The sequence below is a fragment of the Leucopleurus acutus genome (assembly GCF_964270905.1).
Source record: "Leucopleurus acutus genome assembly, chromosome: 4".
NCBI lineage: Eukaryota > Metazoa > Chordata > Mammalia > Artiodactyla > Delphinidae > Leucopleurus > Leucopleurus acutus.
Window position 1 is genome coordinate 72,013,214 of NC_139146.1, and position 21,982 is coordinate 72,035,195.

Below are 21,982 nucleotides of genomic sequence, written 5' to 3' on the forward strand. Positions count from 1 at the left end.
TTATTACTAGCCTTTAGGTCCTTCACCTTCCCTTACTAATTTCCCTTCATCCTGTCCGGTTCTTTCCAAATGGTCCTTTCACTAAACTCTCTCTAGTCATCCCTGTTTCTCGCCGTCTGGGTCCTGCTGGGATCCTCACCTTTACAGAGTTGTGTCACGAAACTACAGAGAAAGAATGTCAAGTTGGGAGTGGCCGACAGTGTCCAAAGCTGCAGAGGTTTTACCTGATGAGACCGAAGAGTCCATGCATGTCCCATGGGAGGTTGTTGGTGACCTCTACTGGCATGGGTTAAAGGAACGGTGAGCTGAAACCTGACCACGGTGTGGTCAGTGTGCTGGTGTGTCAACTGACAGTTGCTGACTATTCCTTGGAGAAGCCTAGCTATAAAGGAGAAAAGAAGGTGGTATTCTGAGGGAGCAGCAGGGTGGTGTTTCCGTTCTTCAATGTGAATGTTGAAGGGACTTGAACGTGCTTATAGACAGCCAACAACCATCAGGTTTCTCTGGGTCTGCATTTGAGTATAAAAATTAGAATCATCTTTTCCTAACTGCAGCATCATCAGTGTTAAGTTTTAATGTAAAATTTATTAATTGGAACCTTTGATGTTCAAATATCTCAGTGCTTTCCTACCTAAATGATCTATGTCTTGTGAATGGTAGTTTTATATTAGAATTAACTAAACATAGGGAAGAATTTAGAGAATCAAATTCACTGATTCGGCTCTGAATGTTGACCCCAGTCTCTGTCACTGAAGTGCTCCCGTGTTCTTAGTGAACTGGTTTCATTTGGAAGCATCTGTCATAGTGGTACCTGGCTCTTGACACCATCTTCAAAATACCCCTCCCACCATCCCACCCCCTTTCACGCTGAAGATCTGGTTCGTCACCAGAGGAGTGTAATAACTGTGTTTGGCTTATAACCTTTCTGGAATCCCTGTCCTCACGAGGACACACGAACCCCTCATCAGTGCCCATTCATGTTGTCCTCTTCAGAAACTTGTCGTGAGGGTCTTAAGTTTTTCCCCACAGCGATCTTGGAAGGAATATTGCTTTGAGCTGTGTCTACTCCCTGAACGTAAGGTTCATATTTACAAATGCCTGCATCTCCTTCGCCACAGGCACTCTCATCAGGATCTGAGGGGACTTCAGCAGAACATGTTGGCGTTTGTGGTAAAACATCTACGTTTGAAAACTCCAAGTCTCTGAGTGAGCATTGCCACTCTGCTGCCTTGGATTGAAGAGCTGTGACATAGTCGTCAATGGACATGCCTGGGATCTCATCACTGCAAGGACTGTTGCCCGGTGACCTGGGCAAGGTCAACGGATCCTCAACTATATTGGTGTTAGAGCCACTTTCCGGATGAGTCGCGTCCAAACCGTAGTCTGGATCAGAAGTGAGAGTTTTTCCAGAATGATGTTCCTGATTCTCACATTTCCCCAGAATCTTCTGGAAGGCGATGCTGTCCTCAAGACTCTCTAATGACACGACATTGTCCCTCCTCTCCCCCGAGTCCTCATCCCCCAGGGGCTCGTTGGCTCTGCAGTTCTCCTCACCATGTGCCTCTGCTTCAGCCACACTTCTCCAGTCTTCTGAACTTGTTGAACTTAGAGTAAATAAAGACCCTTCGTCAGAATCGGTGTCCAGCTCGCACTGAGCGTCAGCCGTGTCCTTTTGTGCTAGTTCCTTGCTAGCAGGAGTCACATGCAGGTCATGACCCCACCCCGGAGTGGAGACGGGTGGGGACGGGTCCGTGGCTCCTGGGTCACTGAGCGTGGCCGCTCCGTAGTGGGCGAGGGGCTCTTCCTCGTCACCGGCGCCCTCGAGCCTTTGCTGCTGTGCGCTTAGCACATTCTCCTTAGAAAACTCCGAAGGGAAGTGTGGACTGCCCCCTCTCCCCTCCTTCTCTCCAGTCCTCAGAGCTTTCGTACGAGCCACCATTTGGGAGAGAGGCGTGGTCATTTCCCTGGGGATGGGTGGGCCTAATTCGTTGGAATCCTTACAGATTGAGCCAGGGCTTGTCTGTAACCTGGCAGCCACGGCAGGGATGCCCACTGATCGCTCACCGAGGGAACCTTCCCCAGCCACAGTGTCATAATTTACTTCTCCAGGAATATCATACCTGTAGATGCAGTCCTGTCCCGCCGGCATGAGTTGGGTGTCATCAGCATTCGGCCATCCGCGGAGAACGGGCCGGGCCGCACCGTGATTTGGAAGCGCGTTATCCTTCCCGCTTCCTGCCCCGGTGTGGTCCCCGCATCGTGCTCCGCCCTGCCCGCCGCCAGCCTCCTTTCTGCTCGGCGCCAGCGTTCTCGCAGGAGTGACAGCCGCGGGTGGGGCTTGGTTCTCACAGAGGTTTGGATCGTGGAAAGTTTGGCGCAGATCCATCCTTGGCTGCTCCATGTTCCCTACAGCTTTGATCTCATCGTAGAAGCCCTGGTTTGAATACACGTTCCCTGAACCTGGACTTTTTTTCCGGCATCTCTGTTGCCACAGTCTGTCCACATAAGGCCGCGCAAAAGCCCCCAGGCAGAAAGCCACGAAGAACGTGATGGACACTGACAGACAGACGGCCAGGACCAGGTCCTGGGAAGCGTCCTCCCTTCTGCCAGCAGCTTGCACATCCCCGGTGCTCCTAACCCTTCCTGGCAGCCGCCTCTCCCTGTCACTGGTGTCAGAGCCCGCAGGGTCCTTCTTGCGCAGAGTGGAAAAGCGCACTTCCCAGGGCCTCTCAGCTGTGCTCGTCGCGAGGCTTTTCGTATGATTCAGATTAGAGCGAGGAAGGTGGGTCTCTCTGGACACGCGCCTTGTGGGCGTCCACCAGTACGCCTCCTCCTTCCCTGAGAGTGGGGGTAAAAGCACACGCTGAGTTGACGCGGGAATGACATTCCAGTGGTTTAAAAAGCATCTGTGGGCTTCCCTGGTGGCGCAGTGGTTGAGAGTCCGCCTGCCGATGAAGGGGACGCGGGTTCGTGCCCCGGTCCGGGAAGATCCCACATGCCGCGGAGCGGCTGGGCCCGTGAGCCATGGCCGCTGAGCCTGCGTGTCCGGAGCCTGTGCTCCGCAACGGGAGAGGCCACAACAGTGAGAGGCCCGCGTACCGCAAAAAAAACCCATAAATAAGTAAATAAAAAGCATCTGTGAGTCCTCGTCTAGCTAGATTTAAAGTGGGTATTACACGATTAGCAACTTTACTGACTGATTGCTTGATTGGTTGTCGATGCCAACAGCATGTGTCAGGCTCTGTGCACGCTTACATGAGGCTCTCAGGCTCGGGTCTGCTGCTCCCAGGCCCGGGAGACTGTGTTTCTTAGGCTTCCTGACTGACTGCTGCCCACAGGAGAAAGGAAGCCAGTCTGTAGGGACAGCCACATTGCTCCTCCTTTCTCCACAGCCTTCCCTTACTTACTGCACATTTACGAGAACATTCCATCAACCCTCTGCAAAAATCTGCCTTGGCCACACCTGTGTTTGCTATATCATTTCCTCACTATTCCTCGGTGCTGGCAAACAGCAAAAATATTCGGGTTTCTCTGCTGGTTCCTGACATTCTGCCCTCCACACTCGGAATGCCCGTGTGGCTCTTACAGGGCGATGAACCAAGTGTGGCTGACACCATTAAGACTTCTCTCTAACCTTCATGGATTTCTCCTAAACCTGGTAAGCGTGGCCATGTCTCTACTGAATAGCAGTCCTGAATAGAACAGAGGCCAGGACTCACTTTTTAAAAAATGACTTTTTTTTTTTTTCCCCCAGTTAAGAGTTTGAGAATTAGCCAAGATAGTTAATAGTGTGCGTGTGGTGGGGGAAGCTTTCCAAAATATTCAATTGCAGTAACATATTCTAGCAGTTTGGGAGAGTGGCAGGGAACAAATCAAAGAAAAATATACTTTTGAAATATGTGTGTTTTGTGTATGTGTAGGATTATACTTTCAGAGGGTTAGCCAGCATTTTAAATAATTATATTTCAAGTTTTAGAAGTCCTTTCTTTGATCAGTTATTTTATTAATATTTGGGATAAAAATATGACATTTTGGGGCTTTATGGAAAAATTCTCTCTTTGTGAAATTTCTGGTTTTGACCAAAGCCAGTGATTTCTGAGCTAGCTGAACTAGGTTTCTCTGACCACGTGAAGAAACTCGTTCATGAACTGAGGAGAACAGTTAGGTCCCAATGATTTTTCTGTGATACAGCCCAAGGATGATTAATGCCATAGATCAGCACTCTTGCTTCTGGGGGGACTGTCATTGTTTCAAATGAGACTAAATTTTTCATGTCTCTTTTCTGTTTAAATGGAACCATTTCTGAGAGAAGAGGCACTACTGACTTACCAATAGACTTGTTGCAAATTGCATTCCACTTTTTTCTCCAGGATTCAGAAATAACATTTTGGAAGACCTCCACGCTATAGTCACACTGCCACTGGTTAACAGCCAAGTCAGCCTCCAGGTGGGGAAGTTCCAGAGCCACGATCATCATCGGCAGAATGGCGGTCAGAGCATTGTTGCTGAGGTCTACAACCTGCTTGAGAAGAAACAAATTTAGGACAGTCTGTGAATAAAGACATTTGGAGACAAAATAAACTAGTTACAGATACTGTCTATATCTCTATGGAAGCCATGTGAATTTAGCACTGATTTCAGAGTCAGAATACTGGGTTTAATTCTCTGCTCTGTCCCTAAGGACTCTGTGAGACTTGGCAAATTCTTGACTCTCAATGAGCCTACCTCCCAGGGTTGTTCTGAGGATTAAATGTATGTGAAAACTTTCAGTATGGTGCCTGTATTAGATGCCCCATCACTTTCCCTTCCTTCTTTCCTATGAACTGTGATTTGTACTGTTCAATATAACCTAGACTCCCAGTTGTTGTCAAGGTCTGGAATTAGAGATCAGGTCTCGAACGTCTAGAAGCACTGTGATCTTGAAAGTGGCAGGAGATACTGGATGATGAGGACAGAGAGCCCAGAAGAACTGTGGTTGACTAAAAGTGGCAAAGAGAGCTCTTTTGCATCAAGTATTATCTTAAAGGTAATAGTACATTTCTCTGCATCCACGGCTATTCAGTATAAACAAAATGACTAATTTTCCTAGTCTCATCAGAAATGAAGGGGAAACTGGGGAACAAAAAGGATTCAGTGACTCTAAAAACACAGAGTAGGATCTGTGAAGCTGGATATGGCAGTGGTGTGATGTGGCCAGGACAGCATAGTTAGGTGTAGCTCTAGCTACCATTTGCAGAGCATTGCTGTGTACCAGGCATCCCACTGGGTGCTTTACATGCATTATGTCTATTCCTCCCAACAGCTTTGTCATTTCCCCCTTTTTACAGAGGAGGAAACTGGGCTAGGTCACAGTATATCCCATATAATCCCTACTCCTAAGGCTTGGTACCAGGTGCGCAGAAAATAATGGAGGAATGAACGAATGAATGAATGAATGAGTGAATGGCAGAGCTGAGATCTGATCTGGCTCCGTAGCTGTGTGCCCTCCACTCCAGAACACAGCCTCTCGGAGCCTGAGCTCCCACTGCCCTGGAGTGAAGGGATGCACAGAGGAGGCCCGGAGCGTGAGCCACCAGAGTGGGGTCATGGGGTTTGGGAGAAAATCATAAATGCAAACCTTGCTGAAAAGTAAAAAAGAGGGCCATGGATGAAAACCATGGAGGCTGAATGTAATTCAGGTCAATTGTTTAATAAACATCAGGGAAAAAGCAGCACTGGTGTCTTGGGTTATCTAAATTCCTGAGAAGAGCTTTTACTCAGACAAACACTCAAACAGCACCATAACCAAGACTCAGTAGTGAGGGGGACCTTCGCACTGTTGAGTAACCAAGCACTCTTGACTCCCAAGGGAAGGCTGTCAAAAATAGGAAGTAGGAGACTGGGACCAGGAAGGAAAAAGAAACCCCCACAAAACTGCTTTGGCCTGGCCTTGACTAGGATCAATAGTTTTCTATGTACCCCCCCTCAACAAAAGGGTGAAATAGTCTAATGTTTTTTGGGGTATTTTCTTCTTAGTGCATGTCTGCATTTTTTTTTCCATCCTAGCAGCTGTTATATTATAAATCACGAAACTAAAAGCAACACAGAAGAGAGGACAGAGAGCTAATCAAATGATGCAGGAGGAATCATTTCTGAGAAAAGATTAAAACAGAATAGTCCAATTTGGCTAAAGAAGTGGCCATCCACTGTCATTTGAAAGGAGTGTACGTTATGGAAAGATTGGGAGAAGCATATAATGTTGCTAGCGAATCACTGCTCTAAGAAGAATGGCAGAGGAGAAGGAATGCTTATTTGAAGTGTCAATGAAACATTTCATTCTACCTCTACATGATGATGAATTGATGCTTTGAGAAATCTATCTGGTTTCTGAAAAGATTCCCACGTGGAAAGACATGTAATATATATATACTGCAAGTATTAAATACGTCTCCTGGAAAAAAACCCAACTACATCCATTTGAATATTTGACTTTCTGGTACCAAATATGCTCATCGTGTTCCCAAAGAGGTTTTTAGAGTTACTGCTGAACAGGCAGAAGGGTTAATAGAGAAGGAGAAATTGTATGATTCTGGGCAGCTCACGTAATTTAGAATTACAGATGATTCAGAACATTCTTGGGCTTGTTTTTTAGTTTGCCTGTAGCATCTATGACCTGTGAGCTGCAGAAGACTTATAAAGCACAATGAAAATGCACAGGAAATAAAACAGGCATAGGGAAATTGCACATACAAATATAATCAGTATACAATATGCTAAATGAGGTTCCCAGGCAATCTGACGGCCTGTTTGTGGTGAACCGAGAGCACTGCCAAGTTAAGTGGACTTTCTCGTCTGCTCTGATAACTATGACGGCAGACAGGTCCCCAATAACCTGTCCCCATATTCACACCATCTGGGTCATCTCCTCCCCTTGAGTATAGGCAAGACCTGTGCCTCTCTTCTAACCGACAGACCATGGCAAAAGCAATGGATGTCCCTTCCACGATTACATTCCATAAGACTGTGATGTTCTTGCTAGCAGGCTCTCTCCTTCGGGCTCTGAAGCGAGCTGCCATGCTGTGAACTGCCCTGTGGGGAGGTCCACACGGCACAGAACTGAGGGCAGGCTTCGGCTGATAGCCAGTAAGGAATGGCGCCCGAAGCCCAGTAGCCCACGTGGAACTGAATCCTGCCAACAACCACGTGAGCTTGGAAGTGGATCCTTCTTCAGCTGGGCCTTCAGGTGAGACTCCAGCCCTGGCCAACACCTTGATTGCAGCCTTTTCCCCCCCTTTTATTATTATTTTATTAATAAACTATTTTTAATTTTTATTTATTTTTTTACATCTTTATTGGAGTATCACTGCTTTACAATGGTGTGTTAGTTTCTGCTTTATAACAAAGTGAATCAGCTATACATATACATATATCCCCATATCTCCTCCCTCTTGCGTCTCCCTCCCACGCTCCCTATCCCACCCCTCTAGGCGGTCACAAAGCACCGAGCTGATCTCCCTGTGCTATGCGGCCGCTTCCCACTAGCTATCTATTTTACGTTTGGTAGTGTATATATGTCCATGCCTCTCTGTCGCTTTGTCACAGCTTACCCTTCCCCCTCCCCATATCCTCAAGTCCATTCTCTAGTAGGTCTGTGTCTTTATTCCCGTCTTACCCCTAGGCTCTTCATGACATCTTTTTTTCTTAAATTCCATATATATGTGTTAGCATACGGTATTTATCTTTCTCTTTCTGACTTACTTCACTCTGTATGACAGACTCTAGGTCTATCCACCTCACTACAAATAGCTCAATTTCGTTTCTTTTTATGGCTGAGTAATATTCCATTGTATATATGTGCCACATCTTCTTTATCCATTCATCCGATAATAAAGTTAAGAACAGCTCTAACTTCTCTCTCTCCCCCAAAGCAACTAAACCCAGCTAAAAGCGGGTGTGGCCTGGGGGGCAGAGGGCGCTAGGAGTCATAATCCTCTTCATCCTCTGTCTCAGGTGCTGAGGGGCCCAGGGGGTGGGGTGCTGGGGGCAGAGGCAGAGTCGAGGTGAAGGGCATGAAGGGTGTCAGGGGGGCTCTGGAAGTGGGCAGGGAGGTGGCTGGCCTGGGATGGGGACAGTGGTGTCTCTTCTTCTCCGTCAGTATCTGTATCCTCAGACATTCTCCTGCTGTGAGCCTGTCCCTGACAGCTTCTTGTCTTTGCCTCTGCTTCGCATCCCACCATTCTTCCGGCTGCTGCCTCCTGGCTTCCGGCCCCTGCGGGGACCCTTGTTCCCACCCATGTGGTTGTCTTCCCCATCCCCCTACATGTTAGGCACGGATGCCACCAGATCCTGCAAGAAGTCAAACTGCGGCTCCAGCTCAATGCACTGCTTCCGGTGGGATGTGGTCACGGTCTTGGCGTTTCAGGACTGGGTCACCGGCAGGCTTTCTTCCATGGTGACTCCAGGAAAAGCTCGAGCACCCGACAGAGGATGACAGGCACAGCCGCCGCCGCCTTCCCAATCTCTTCATCCGTCTACACTATCTTCTTGATCCGGGCCGGTGGGAGCCACACGTTGTACCTCCTCTTGCTCGGCATCTCGGGGCCTCTCTGGCTGCGCCGGGCACAGCGCCACTGCCCGCAGCCTCCCGGCCCCTGGGCCTGCTCGTCGCCCACCTGCCCTCCGTGGTTTGACTGCAGCCTCTTGAGACATCTTCAGCAGAGGCCCCAGGCAAGCCTTGCCTGGATTGCTGACCTCAGCAATAGATAACTAATACACCTATCCATGATCATTATCTAGCCGTTCGTTCCTTTGTTTATTCAACAAGTGTTTGTAAATACATGGTATGTACTGGACATATGTTAAGCCTTAGAAAACAAAATAGACATGATGTATGTCCTCAAAGAGCTCACCGTCTGGTAGAAGGGTTATGGGGATATAGGCATTAATGGCTAAACCATACCTAGAATGAAATAATTTCAGTTTCCATACGTGCAATATGGAAAAAGCATAGTCTACTATACCTGTGTGTAAAGGGAAACTAATTCAATCTGGAGACCCAGGGAAGGCTTCCTTGAGGAGTAGTAAGAGTTAGCTCTTCCAGGCAAAAGGATCAGCAATAGGGGAGGGCTTGGGGTGAAAACTAGGCAGGAATGCAGTCAGCAAGGGGAGGGTGGCTTGAAATGAGGCTGGAGGGGCAAGCAGGGGCCAGGCCCTTGTCGTGAAAGCTTACAATCAGATTTGTATGTTAAAATAGTAGAGCTGGGCTTCCCTGGTGGCGCAGTGGTTGAGAGTCCGCCTGCCGATGCAGGGGACACGGGTTCGTGCCCCGGTCCGGGAAGATTCCACATGCCGCGGAGCGGCTGGGCCCGTGATCCATGGCCGCTGAGCCTGCGCGTCCGGAGCCTGTGCTCCGCAACGGGAGAGGCCACAACAGTGAGAGGCCCGCGTACCGCAAAAAAAAAAAAAAAAAAAAAAAAAAAAAAGAGTAGGGCGTCGCAACCACTTTAGAATTTCTATACGCAGTCTACATTTATAAAGGGCTTACTATATTCCAACTACTGTTCAAAGCACAGTCTATGGATTAAAACATTTAATTCTCACAAAACTCTATGAAGAAGGAAGCAACTTACCTCCCTTGTACAGATGAGAAAACTGAGGCACAGAGTGATTCGGTAACTTACCCAAGATCGTGTGGCTGGCGAGGGGCAGAGCCTAGGTTTAAACTCAGGCAGCTGGCTGCAGAGTCGACCTCCCTCACCACTGAGTCACTAGTCTCCGAGAGAGGACGGGCTTGGAGGGCCATTCCAGTTGAAAGGGGCAGGGGCGAGGTTGGGCATTTGTCTTGCAGCTATGCTATGGCTAGTCCAAACTGGGATGTGCAGTAAGGGTAAGATACAGTCTGCCCTCCATATCTGTGGTTTCTGCATTCTCAGATTCAACCAACCATGGACAGAAAATAGTTTAAAAAAAAAAAAATGCTGAGTGTTCCAAAAAGCAAAACTTGAATTTGTCCTGCACAGGCAACTATTTACATAGCACTTACATTGTATTTACATAGCATTTACATTGTATTATTATAAGTAATCTAGAGATGATTTAAAGTATATGGGAGGATGTGTTTAGGTTATACGCAAGTACTATGCCATTTTACATAAGGGACTTGAGGATCCGCAGATTTTGGTACCCATGGGGGTCCTGGAACCAATCCCCTTGGATACCAAGCATCAGCTATACACACAGGGCTTTGAAGACTTAGTATGAAAAAAGAGAATGGAAAATATCTCATTAATAATTTTTACATTGACTACATGTGTAAAAGATAATATCTGGATATATTGGGTTACAAAATATATTAGTAAAATTAAATTCACCTGCTTATTTTTACTTCTTAAATCTAGTTACCGAGAACATCTAAAGTTACGTATGTGGCCCACATTATGCTTTATTGGATGATACTGGCCTATATAAAGAATGGGGGTTGTGGTGCAGGTTACGGGGACAGGGGATTCAAGCTTCGCCTAAGCCATCTCTAGGTCCTGGTGTTTCTAAAGGAGCACTGAGGGGAGATTCTACAATATCTCCCCATAGAGGAGGAGAGAGGAGGAAGGGGCTAGGAGGAGACGGGGCTGAAGCTGCCAAAGCTGGAGCAGGGCTCTAGGGGTTACTCACACTCCCAGCTGTCAGGACCTCGGTGAGAGTCACTGCAAGGTGCCCGAGAGACAGGCACCATGCCTCCAAAACGTGACGTCGATCCCCCCAACCTGGCTCTGATGTTTAGAACTGCGTGTGGCACGTGGTAAGTGGGAGGCAAAGATGAGTTGATATCATTATGATTTGTATCATTCTGTGCCCAATTTTGGTGTGGAAGCATCAGGGTCACTGGCCTTCAGAGGCCCATGTGGTCCTGGGCTCTATGGGGTGTAGAGCTCATTTAGGCCCATATAGTCCCAAATTGCATAAAACCCCAGGGACCTTTGACTGACCTTGTAGTTCAGGGAGGGAGCCTTGCTAATAACCGAGATTTAATTTCTTGCCAACTGGTAAGTGGAAGCTTGGAGTTGGGTTTAATTAGATTTAGGAAAAATAATGAACCAATCCTTGCTGCTGAGCCTACATGTTCAAATAAAATGTCCACATTCATGTCCACTACTGAGGCCTTGGATTTTTGAGGCAAGAGAGAGACTTCAGCTCTTTTAGGGGCATCTTAAAATAGACTTATAGTTTTTGATTGGTAGCCAGTACTACTGGGCACGAAGAAACTCTTCAATGGAAGTATTCTTCTAATAGCATTGCCTATAGTTCTGCATATTAGAAATAGTATAAACACTATTTTCTAACCTGTAATTTTTTTAGGTCCTTGAAGGCTTCTGGATGAATTCTGAATATCTTGTTGCTCTTTAAATGGAGGCTTTCTAGTTGCAGGCAGTTATGAAAATCAGACAAACCAATTTGCGTTATCCCATTGAATGACAGATCCAAACTCTGTAATGACTTCAGTTTCCACAGCCCTGTTAAAATTAAAAAGCAACTTGAAATATAAAGTGGTGGTACTTACTGCAGCATTGTCTGTAATGATGGAAAACTGGACACAACTTAAATGGCTCACGACAGAGAAATGGGCAAAGGATGGCTATATCAATACTACAAAATACTGCGTAGTCTTAAAAGAGAATGGGATAGATCAACCTGAAATAACTGAACAGGAAGGAAAAGTTAAGTTGCAGGAAAGTAGAGTATAATTCCAATGTTCTTGGGGAAAAAAGGCCACATGCAAACATACACACATGTTTCAAGCGAGCAGAGAAGAAGGCCTGGAAGGAGATGAACTAAGCTACCAGTGGTAGCTACACCTAGAAGTAGGATGGCAGAGGGAGGTGAAACTATGCTTCGATTTTATACACTTTTGAATTCTTCCTTTGAATGAACATGTAATTTTATAATAAAAGCATCAATCAAAAATCTAACCTTGATTGAATGAAACGGTAAATATGATACTTGCTTATTTGATTGAACTATGGGTAAAACTGGATGACCTTGCTATGGTTATAGAGGAAAAAGTTGTTTTGATGCTTTATTTACATGGATGAATTCTTCCCCTTTTAAGATGTCCTCCTTCTATTTTGTAGCTGTATCCTTTAACTACTTATCGTTGATATTATAACTATTTTTTATATTTTTCAAAGGTAATATGTTAGAGCTAGAGGTTTTAGTTTCTGGCAAAATAATAGAATTGAGTTTTGGTCTCTGCCTTTGTATTTCACTTGATTCCAGAAGTAACCATGAGGCCCATCTGGCACTGAAGGAAAAGGTTGAGAATGATGTACCAGCCGTAGCAGTCTTCCAAATCTGAGTTCCCATATGAGCCTCACGTGGAAGCCCTGCATTTTTACATTTCTTTCTGCTCTGTTCTCACACATAGTCTGCGTCTTTAACAAACGACTACATAGCAGATCAGGTTGGTTCAATTCCAGAAGGGTTTATTCCTTGTCTACTGTCTGCAAACTATCAGTACTTACTGTAAGACTAATTATGCAGAGACATGATGACCTAAATGAAATGGCTGCACATCTATGTTCTCATTTGCTCATTTCAGCTGTAGAGACTGAGCAAGAGACCACAAGGACGACAACTCAGTCGAAATATTATGAGCATGCTACTTAGTGCTGAGGACAAAGACAGCGGACAAACTTTGTGTCTGGTTGCGTGATAAGACACACACACAAGAAAAAGTTATTAGTTATATAAAGCAGTTTTACCCCCACTATTGACTGTAAAATAATTGTTGTTCGTCAGCCTCTCCATCAGATGATTAGTCCTTTCAGGGCAGAATTCACACCCTTGTGAACACTTGTAATGCCCAATATATAATATACATTCAATAGGCTAGAAGTCACGGTGTTTGACCTGCACAGAGATTTAAAAGTTGTTGAGCCAACATCAAAGATTCAGTACGAACATGTACATTTCTAGCTTTTCTTGAAAAATAAATCTCAACTGGCACAAGACATTTGGCTGGAGCTGAATGAGGGCTGCCTGCTACGGATGGGGCATGGACTTATAGAAGAATGTGATGTCTCTATCAAAAATAGGAAGACAAAGGATAGGCCAAGAAGCCTGCATGTTTAAAAAAATGAGAGAGGGCTTTCCTGGTGGCGCAGTGGTTGAGAGTCCGCCTGCCGATGCAGGGAACGCGGGTTCGTGCCCCGGTCCGGGAAGATCCCACATGCCGCGGAGCGGCTGGGCCCGTGAGCCATGGCCGCTGAGCCCGCGCGTCCGGAGCCTGTGCTCCACAACGGGAGAGGCCACAACAGTGAGAGGCCCGCGTACCGCAAAAAAAAAAAAAAAAAAAAAAGAGAGAGAGCGAAGGCTGAGATTCAGCCGGCATATGCTGGTGAGAAATACTTCCATATTGGTTCATAAATAGCTCCTGCTGAGCCACTGTGTGTTGCCCCGCCGCGCTAGGGACTTTAGTCTATTCTCCCTTCCACCTCCCACCCCCAGCAGGATTCTGCTTCATCATTACAGCCAGAAGGCATCCAACTTGGGAACCCAGGCTAAAGGCCTCTTGTTAAATATTTTGAATATAAGCTCTGGAAAAATACATTTCTTTCTGGACTGAAGAATATTCCTACGTGTTTTAATATGCAAATGTATGGGTCTTGAGAAAAAAATGCAACACAGAAGCTGATATGTAAGAAGTTTCTTAACATTTTCATGATAATTGCCTGACCTGTACAGGGATGTGAGCTCATGGTCCCTATCATATCTAGTACTTAATTGAATTGAATAAGTACCCCGGGAGTTCAGTGGAGAGGGAGACCATGTCTAGTTTGGTCTCTATCAATGGACAGGGGGGTGTTGAAATCTCCAACTGTAACAGTGGATTTGAAATGGAGCTGGACCTTGCAGGTCCTTCTCAGGGACAGACCCCTGTGTCCCTGGCCTCTCATTTGTAGAAAAGCTTTAGCCTCCTAGGGCTTCCCCAAGTTCCAAAGAGCAAATTCAATCACAGAAGTGACAAAATGTAGAAACAAAGGAAAACAGTCAAGCAAGACAAAATAATAATAGTTTATAAAAATAGAATGACCATATGGTCCAGCAATCCAACTCCTGAGAATATACGCGGACAAAACTATAATTCAAAAAGATACATGCCCCCCTGTGTTCATAGCAGCACTGTTCACAACAGCCAAAACATGGAAGCAACCTAAATGTCCATTGACAGAGGAATGGATAAAGAAGATGTGGTACACATATACAATGGAATACTACTCAGCCATAAAAAAGAACGAAATAATGCCATTTGCAGCAACATGATGCAACTAGAGATTATCATACTAAGTGAAGTAAGTCAGAAAGAGAAAGACAAATACGTGATATCACTTATATGTGGAATCTAAAATATGGCACAAATGAACCCATCTACAAAACAGAAACAGACGTGGTTGCCAAGGGAGAGTGGGGGAGGGAGAGGGACAGACTGGGGGAGTTTTGGGTTGGTAGATGCAAGCTATTACCTTTAGAATGGATAAACAACAAGGTCCTACAGTATCGCACAGGGAACTATATTCAGTATCCTGTGATAAACCATAATGGAAAAGAATATAAGAAAAGAATGTATATAAGAGTATAACTGAGTCCCTTTGCTGTACAGCAGAGATTGGAACAACATTGTGAATCAACTATACTTCAATTAAGAAAAATAATAGTTTAGCTATAAAAAAAAGTCAAAAAGACCTTTAGTTCCTCCTCAAGGGTATAGATAATATCCTGAGTCATAGCCTTGAGCTGTTTTGCAGATACTAAGACCCCACCCGGTGGAGGAAGTTAACTGCATGCTGACCCCATGAGCACATAGACCCCATGGTTGGAACCAGAAGGTTGATGGTTCCTGAAACATCACCCTGTTTCTTTGCCATCAACCAATCAAAGAATTACGCATGAGCAGATCACACACCCTGTGACCCTCTCCCTCACCCTGTCTTTAAAAACTCTTCTCTGAAAACCATCGAGGAGTTCAGGCCATGTGAGCATGAGTTGCCTGTTCTCCTTCCTCGGCACCCTGAGGTAAATGCTGTCTGTGCTTTCCTTCACCACAACCCGGTGTCAGGAGATCGGCTTTGTTGCACATCGGGCCAGCAGACACAAGTTAGGTTCGGTAACAGATTTGCTCACTTCTCTGTACAGTTCTGTCAGGTTTTTCCTCACATATTTTGACAATCTATTGTTAGGTGTATTCACATTAGAATTATTATATCCCCTTCAAGAACTGATCCCTTTATCATTAAGTAGTGCTTTCTTTATCCCTGAAGTCTCCTCTGTCTGAAATTAATATGGCTACTCCACCTTTCCTTAGATTAGTGTTTCTCTAATGGCGAATCTTTCTCCATCCCTTTAGCTAGCAGTTTTATTTGTAATACCAAAAAAGACAGCCCAAGTGTCTGCTGACAGGTAAATGAGAGTATCCACACGATGAAATTCTACTCAGAAATAAAAAGGAATGCACTTTTAATACATACAACGACATGGATGAATCTCAAAATAATTATACTGAATGAGAGAAGATACATCAAAAATAAAAGAATGTGTTGAACGATTGCATTTATATAAAATTATAGAAAATGCAAATGAATCGATAGTGACAGAAAGAAGATCAGTGGCTACTTGGGCAGGGGAGAGATGATGGGTGGGAAAGATCGATTGCAGAGAGGCATGAGGAAATTCTGGGGGGTGATGGATAGTTAACTTGATAGTGGTGATGGTCTCACAAGTCAGTGTGGTTCAGAGAGCCAGAGGACAGACCAGAGCACTCGGAACATGGAGAATCAGGGGTCTCCAACATTATACAGGCCTACAGAAGTATGAACTGTAGTGCAAGATTGTTGGTGAGCACTCTGAACTTTATACAAACTCTGAACAGTTGTAGAAAGAGAATGAAAATCACCTTCGGTTACTCATTGTACCAGAAATCAAGGAGGTGATGACTATTATAGCAAAGACTAGGATGGGAAACAGAATTAGATACTCAGGCTGATCAAATGGCCCTAAAGGAGAACTAACACCTGTTATGTACGAGGTACAATGAGAGATGTTTTATATATGTCATCACTCTGTGTGTTATAGTTTTTACAAATGCTATTTCTAACCCTCACATCAACCCTGTATATATCACTATCTCCAGTTAAAGATAAGGACCAGGAAGCTTTTATAGGTTAAGTGACTTGCTTAAGGTCAATAAACAAGCAAATAGAGTAATACAAGGTGTATAAAAGATAAAGTAAAAGAGTAAATAGGAAGAGTAGGACCAGAACATGCCCAAGCATGGGGGGGATTTTGAACATGGAGAGTTATAAGAATATCCTCTTATTTGATTCCCTTCTTAATATCAAGCTAAGATCCCCAAGAAGAAGGGAAACTTCTGCACATGGGAATTAAGACTGTGAAGTTCAGTTACTCCTCCCATGTGAAGATTTTCCTTTTACTTCCAATTTTAGAGAATTAAGGTACAATGTTATTAAGAGAACTAGTGGAGTCCTGCAAATGTCCTTTTCGTTTGGTGGTCTCTCAAGATGGAGTTGGAAAATTTGGGTAAACTCTTCTATGACACTTGGCTGTGTTTCTCAATAAGAGAATATGTTCTTTTACATATTTTGCATGGCGAATCAATGTTGAGGAGTATTCAGGTGAGTGAAAGAGGTTGTGAGGCGCATTAAGAGCTGGGGCTTGGACATCAGAGAGTACATTTTATGTTTTGAGAGAGTCCAATGTTGGGAGAGGCATATGGAGGCATTTTTGTGGAGATGGGATTATTTATTGAACTGCTTTCTGATGATCACATAGGCAGGAATTTGATAAGCCTTTGCATTTAGAACGCCAGAGGCAGTTTCATTATTTCCAAGAAATTATCTCAGTGTCTATGAGAAAAAAAAGGCCACAGAGGGCATGCCCAGACATTACACCATCTTAGAAACATTCCTTTGGACGCTGAATTTCTTAAGTGGTCTCCCAAATGTGATAATCTGATAACATAAAATGATGATATTCAAGGGTTACGGCTTCAAGTTCAAAGAGTATTAGGAATTGGAATAGAGTCTGGAATGATCCTGGATAAGATATTTGAGTCATAAAATCAGCCCCTTAATGTGGTCAAATTTATATAGGTGAGCCAAAGACCTTGACCTCTTAGCTTAATGATATACATTCATTTTGTTACTTTAGAACCTGAATTGGTTTTGAGAACATTGGTTATTGGTATTTCCATAATCCAAACAGTAATCAGGATGAAAGGTTTAATTCCCTACAAATGGAAGAGTACAATATACTTTTTTTTCAACAATACGCTGGTTATGTTTTTTTCTCCTCCACCAGTTTCAAAAATCAGGTATTATTTCATCTCACTGACAACATATTTATCTCTTGGATTCTGGAATTTAGTATGTTAATGTGAGGCTGTCACATCTGGTCTTTCAACCTAACTGGAAACTCAGTAAGATGTTGGTGCTGAAACATTTTCAGGCACTTTGTGGGCACTCCAGAAATACTGTTTGATGAAAGTGGGATAGTTTAACTGGAGACCAATCCCCTTGTTCTCAATTTTTTTAAACTGATTTTTCCATTATTAATGCTGTACTCCAAGAATATGGGAGGAATATGGTCATGAAGGTTAAATTCATGGCTGGCTTCTGTTCTGTGAATTGCATTGGCCAGTAGCTCCTCTGGGTGTTTTCCCAACATGAAGCTTATTGGTAACATCACAGATGATCAGCATCAAGAAAGGAAATCAGCTGACACTGAGCTGGTTAGTCAATGTGATCTTTCACCCTTACAAAAATGGGCTTTCCACAGTCAAAGCAACTTTTCACTGGCTCTATAAACTGTCACCATATTAAGATATGTGAAACATGATTTATAAAGGTGCTATAGGCCAATTGCTTGACTGCTGCTTTCTGAGAAATCTCTAATTAATCATTATCTTTAGATGAGTGCAAACACCTATGTAAATAGATACAAATGATTGTCTGCTTATGAATTATAGTGGGCTAGGAGTCACATCTACTGCAATAATTATTTAACATTTTAAAAGATAACTTGAGATTCGGACAAAAACAAATTTATCATTTGTTTCTAAAAGACTGTTATTCTCAATTTGTGCCAAGAGTAATAAGAACTAATATTTGCAAAGTACTTTAGAAGTTTATGAAGTACTTTTCACATTTTAATAGCTACTGTTTATGATGCCAAATACCGTGTTAAGTTAGGTTCTTAAGATACGTCTTTCCTTTAATCCTCACACTTCTGAGTAAATATTACATTATCTAGACATTTCCTTTAAAAAGGCGTAGGATAAAGGAATCAAAAAAGAACGAAGGTCAGGAATAGGATGGCACCTCAGGGAGCACCTCTCTTACCAGCTTTTTCCCTCGAAAATGGGATTTCAACGTCAGAGTTACCCAGCCATAGTCACAGAATCATAAAATGGGACAGGACGCCAGAGGGGACTCTAGTCCCTAATAAGAACTGAAAGTGTATGATGATTACAGGAAAACAAACCCCAAAATGCTATGGAGAAAAGAACTCTGAATTACATCCAATTAGATTCAGGGCTTACAGTGGACCTCCATCATCAATCTGTTTCATTCATCTCTCCATGGTTTTATTTGCTAGAATTCCATTAGAATTTCAGATAAAGGATTCACTCATTTCACATCTTTTTATCCCCTCCTTTGCAAGCTTAACATATTTCCTGATATTCTGGGAGGTAGAAGTTTAACTTGGGAAAGGAGGATGGGACTGCATCTGCATTTTATAGGGATATTTGGTCCTTACATGAAATGTATTCATCCTAACCTCCAGTTAGCTCTGGAGAATTCATCTGCCTTAAGGAGATATAGTCAGCGTTTCTCTATCTACTGTTATGATGGGATAATATCTTGACATATTAAGCTTCTACCTGTCTCTATTTTCCTTGTGTCCTTTCTCTCTGTTCAAGCAGTAAGTAAAAGCTCTGTGTTAATTGTTCCAGGGGAGGCACATGGCAAGGCAGAAAGCAGAGGCGAGCAGAGGCGACTACAAGTCTTTTTGGCTTTTGTTTTCCAAAGGCCTGAGTCTTTAGAGGAAAGGAATTTCTAGATCTAGATAGAGAGTTTTGAAGAAACAAAAGCACGTAAGAATTTTCTACGAACTGAAAGACTGAAAAGAAACATTCTCTGGCTAGAGGGGGTAAGGGACACACACACACCACACACACACTTTGATGCCTTGTCAGGGTATAAGATTCTAGAGCTGCGGTATAAATCTAGGAAAAGATAAAGGAAAGCCCATGAAAAACTGATGTTAAGTGTAAGTACCCGTACATCCCACCACAACTGACGCTAGCAAAATGGGGGCTCAGAATCAGAAACTGTTTTGAGTTATAAACAGTAGAAGGTTATATCTCTAGTACACTTGAATTTGTGGGTTGAGATTCACATCTACCATACTCGTTAGAAAACACAGTTATATCATGTGGATATGTGTAGCTTTAATGATGTTCGTCAGAGTTATAGCAAACAAAATGGAAATAATCTAAATGTTGTTTGATTGAACAGATTATAATATATTAAAATTATTCAACTATTTAAAATATTATTTATGAGATTGCTTAATTATGTAAAGATGTTCAAAATATTCTGTGATATAAAATTATGTTATGAAATATTATGGACAGTAAATCCAATTTTGAAAGAAAAATATATATGTAGGCATAAAGAATAAACTTGAAGAATACATATTACATGAGGGACTTTAATGTTTCCCTTTAAATTTTTCTTTAATTCCTAATATTTTACAAAAAACAGGCATTCCTTTTGTAATAAGAACAATATGATAAAAATCATAAAATAAAACGCAATTAGTTTGCACTTTGCACTGAAAATACACTGCTTTTATGGGAAAGTTCAGGGAGAGAAGACTCCTGTCCTTCTCACAAAATTCTGCTGCTGTGGTGACTGAAATAGTAGTCCCTTCACCTGCCAGGCTATTATAGTCAAAATTATGCTTAAAACAAGATACTGGAGAAAGAGCAAAAAATAAATGAAAAAAAAAATAAATGAAAAAAATAAACAAAAAAATAAAAGCATGAAATGAAAGAACTGAAAATGAGAAAAACTAAATATGCATAATTTGAGATGGAGAAAAATGAGAAAATCCTTACACTTTCTTTTTTTAGCATAAGATCTTATATAAAGTAAGTACTTAGCAAAGAGTGACCAAGACTGAAAATAGACGGGGAAAGGAAACTGTCTAGCACTCCTGAATATAAAAAGGAAGCTCTGGCTTATGAATCTGATACATTTTCTAAATAAAACATTGGTGGATTAGTTAAGGAACTCCAAAATGTAGATTACTGAGTGTTGGAATGGATGAGAATTTATTATAATAGGAGGGTATGTGGAGTTCTGATAAGGAGTCCTACTTTGATTTGATAATAAGGAAGTTTATATATAATATTAGCATATATGTAGTCTACATTTGGAGGAAAACCAGATAAGAAGATGTAAAACGTATTCTGTAAAAATAAAAATTATAAATATGGCAACACTTAATTTGCATTGTTACATATTAAAAGTATCTGAACTACTTATTTCTCAGTGCTTTTCTGTAATTAGTAAAAAAAAATACATAAATCAAAGTAGGTAATTTAAAATCACACATAATTATTTAGTACTTAAATACTTCCTAGTATCTCTTGACAAATCCATATAAGATTAATGTAAGTTATAGCAATGGGAGGTTAAATTACATTGACTTTAAATTCCACATATTATAACTTAAAATTCCACTAAGAAACTCCTTTTATTATATTTGCTCTGATCCAACTGCTTTACTTTCAGCTCTTTCCTTGAAACTGAAAACAAACCTGGAATTCTTACTGACATAAAATATTAGCTCCCCACATACTCATTGTTTCTTGGTCTAGTCCATCTTTTAAAGTTGTACTTACCCTTGGGAATGTCACTGAGTTTATTTCTTTGAAGAATGAGCAACTTTAGAAATGGAAGCCCATTTCTCAAGCTGCCTCTGTGGCGTTTCACCCACAAGGACTTGAAACTGAGTAGATCCAATGACACGGACTGAATGGCGTTGTTGCTGAGGTTTAATATTTCCAAAGCACGAAAATGTACAAGAGAGCTTAAGGTTATTTTCGATATAAGATTGTTACTGAGGTCCAGGTGTCTTATATTCCAGTCTTCTTTTTTCATGTGAGTTTGTAAGAGAACCCTGAAGAAACTGGAACTTACGTCCACTATGGCTGCTATCTGTGATATGTCCACAGGTATTTCATGCTTTCCAGCAAAAGAACAATTTGTCAGAAGATATCCGTTCCATTGGCACTCGGAATTGAATAAAATACTGCTTTTTCTTGATGGGTTTGTCATTGTGTCAGTAAAATAAAGACCTATAACCATGGTAACGACTCTGAGATGTAGGTTTTTCATAATGCCTGGAGAAAGAAAAATTGACTTATTCAAAATAACTTATGTAAAAACGAATAGCAAATAAGCAGAAATTTTAATTTTCAATTTAAGATTCAGGAAAGTTATCTTGCCTTGATTGCCAAGTTACACGGATGTTTGATTTCTTAGACAGTGGGGCAAAATGTAGCTACCAAAATGGTAAACAGCTAGAGTGTAAAATTACATTTATGCCACAGTTTTAAAGAAAGAACCCCTCCTGATTTGTCAGAAAATGTGTACTCACTTGGGCCTCACCTGTGTCTGCTTTTCCAGGATTACTCACCCTGCAGTCTGCTTTGGAATGAGGGAAACCTACCAAGATGAAAAACTTCTCTGCTTCCTTCCTGGTCTTCAGTACCGAGCAAAGTCTATTTTCCTTATTTTACAGCACGGTAATCAGCCATGTGCTTTATCACATGAGTGACAAGCCATATCGTTACACCAAACCGTGGAACTGTATCGGTGGAAAGTTCAACTCATGAAAGAGACTCGATTTTTTTTAATGACTA

General features: G+C 42.7%; 1 protein-coding gene and 1 pseudogene across 2 annotated transcripts; both read right to left on the bottom strand.

Moving 5' to 3' along the window:
- Positions 1 to 964: 964 nt before the first annotated feature.
- Positions 965 to 21,455, bottom strand: LRRC66 (leucine rich repeat containing 66; the record flags this gene model as incomplete). The annotated part of the gene is made up of 4 exons (XM_082837997.1): positions 965 to 2,838; positions 4,330 to 4,522; positions 11,317 to 11,486; positions 20,960 to 21,455. The coding sequence occupies 4 exons, from the start codon at positions 21,453 to 21,455 to the stop codon at positions 965 to 967; spliced, it is 2,733 nt and encodes a 910-aa protein (XP_082694123.1).
- On the bottom strand, positions 7,955 to 8,573 carry LOC309960981 (dr1-associated corepressor-like; annotated as a pseudogene). Its single transcript has one exon. The product of its transcript is annotated as a dr1-associated corepressor-like (transcript).
- Positions 21,456 to 21,982: the final 527 nt, after the last annotated feature.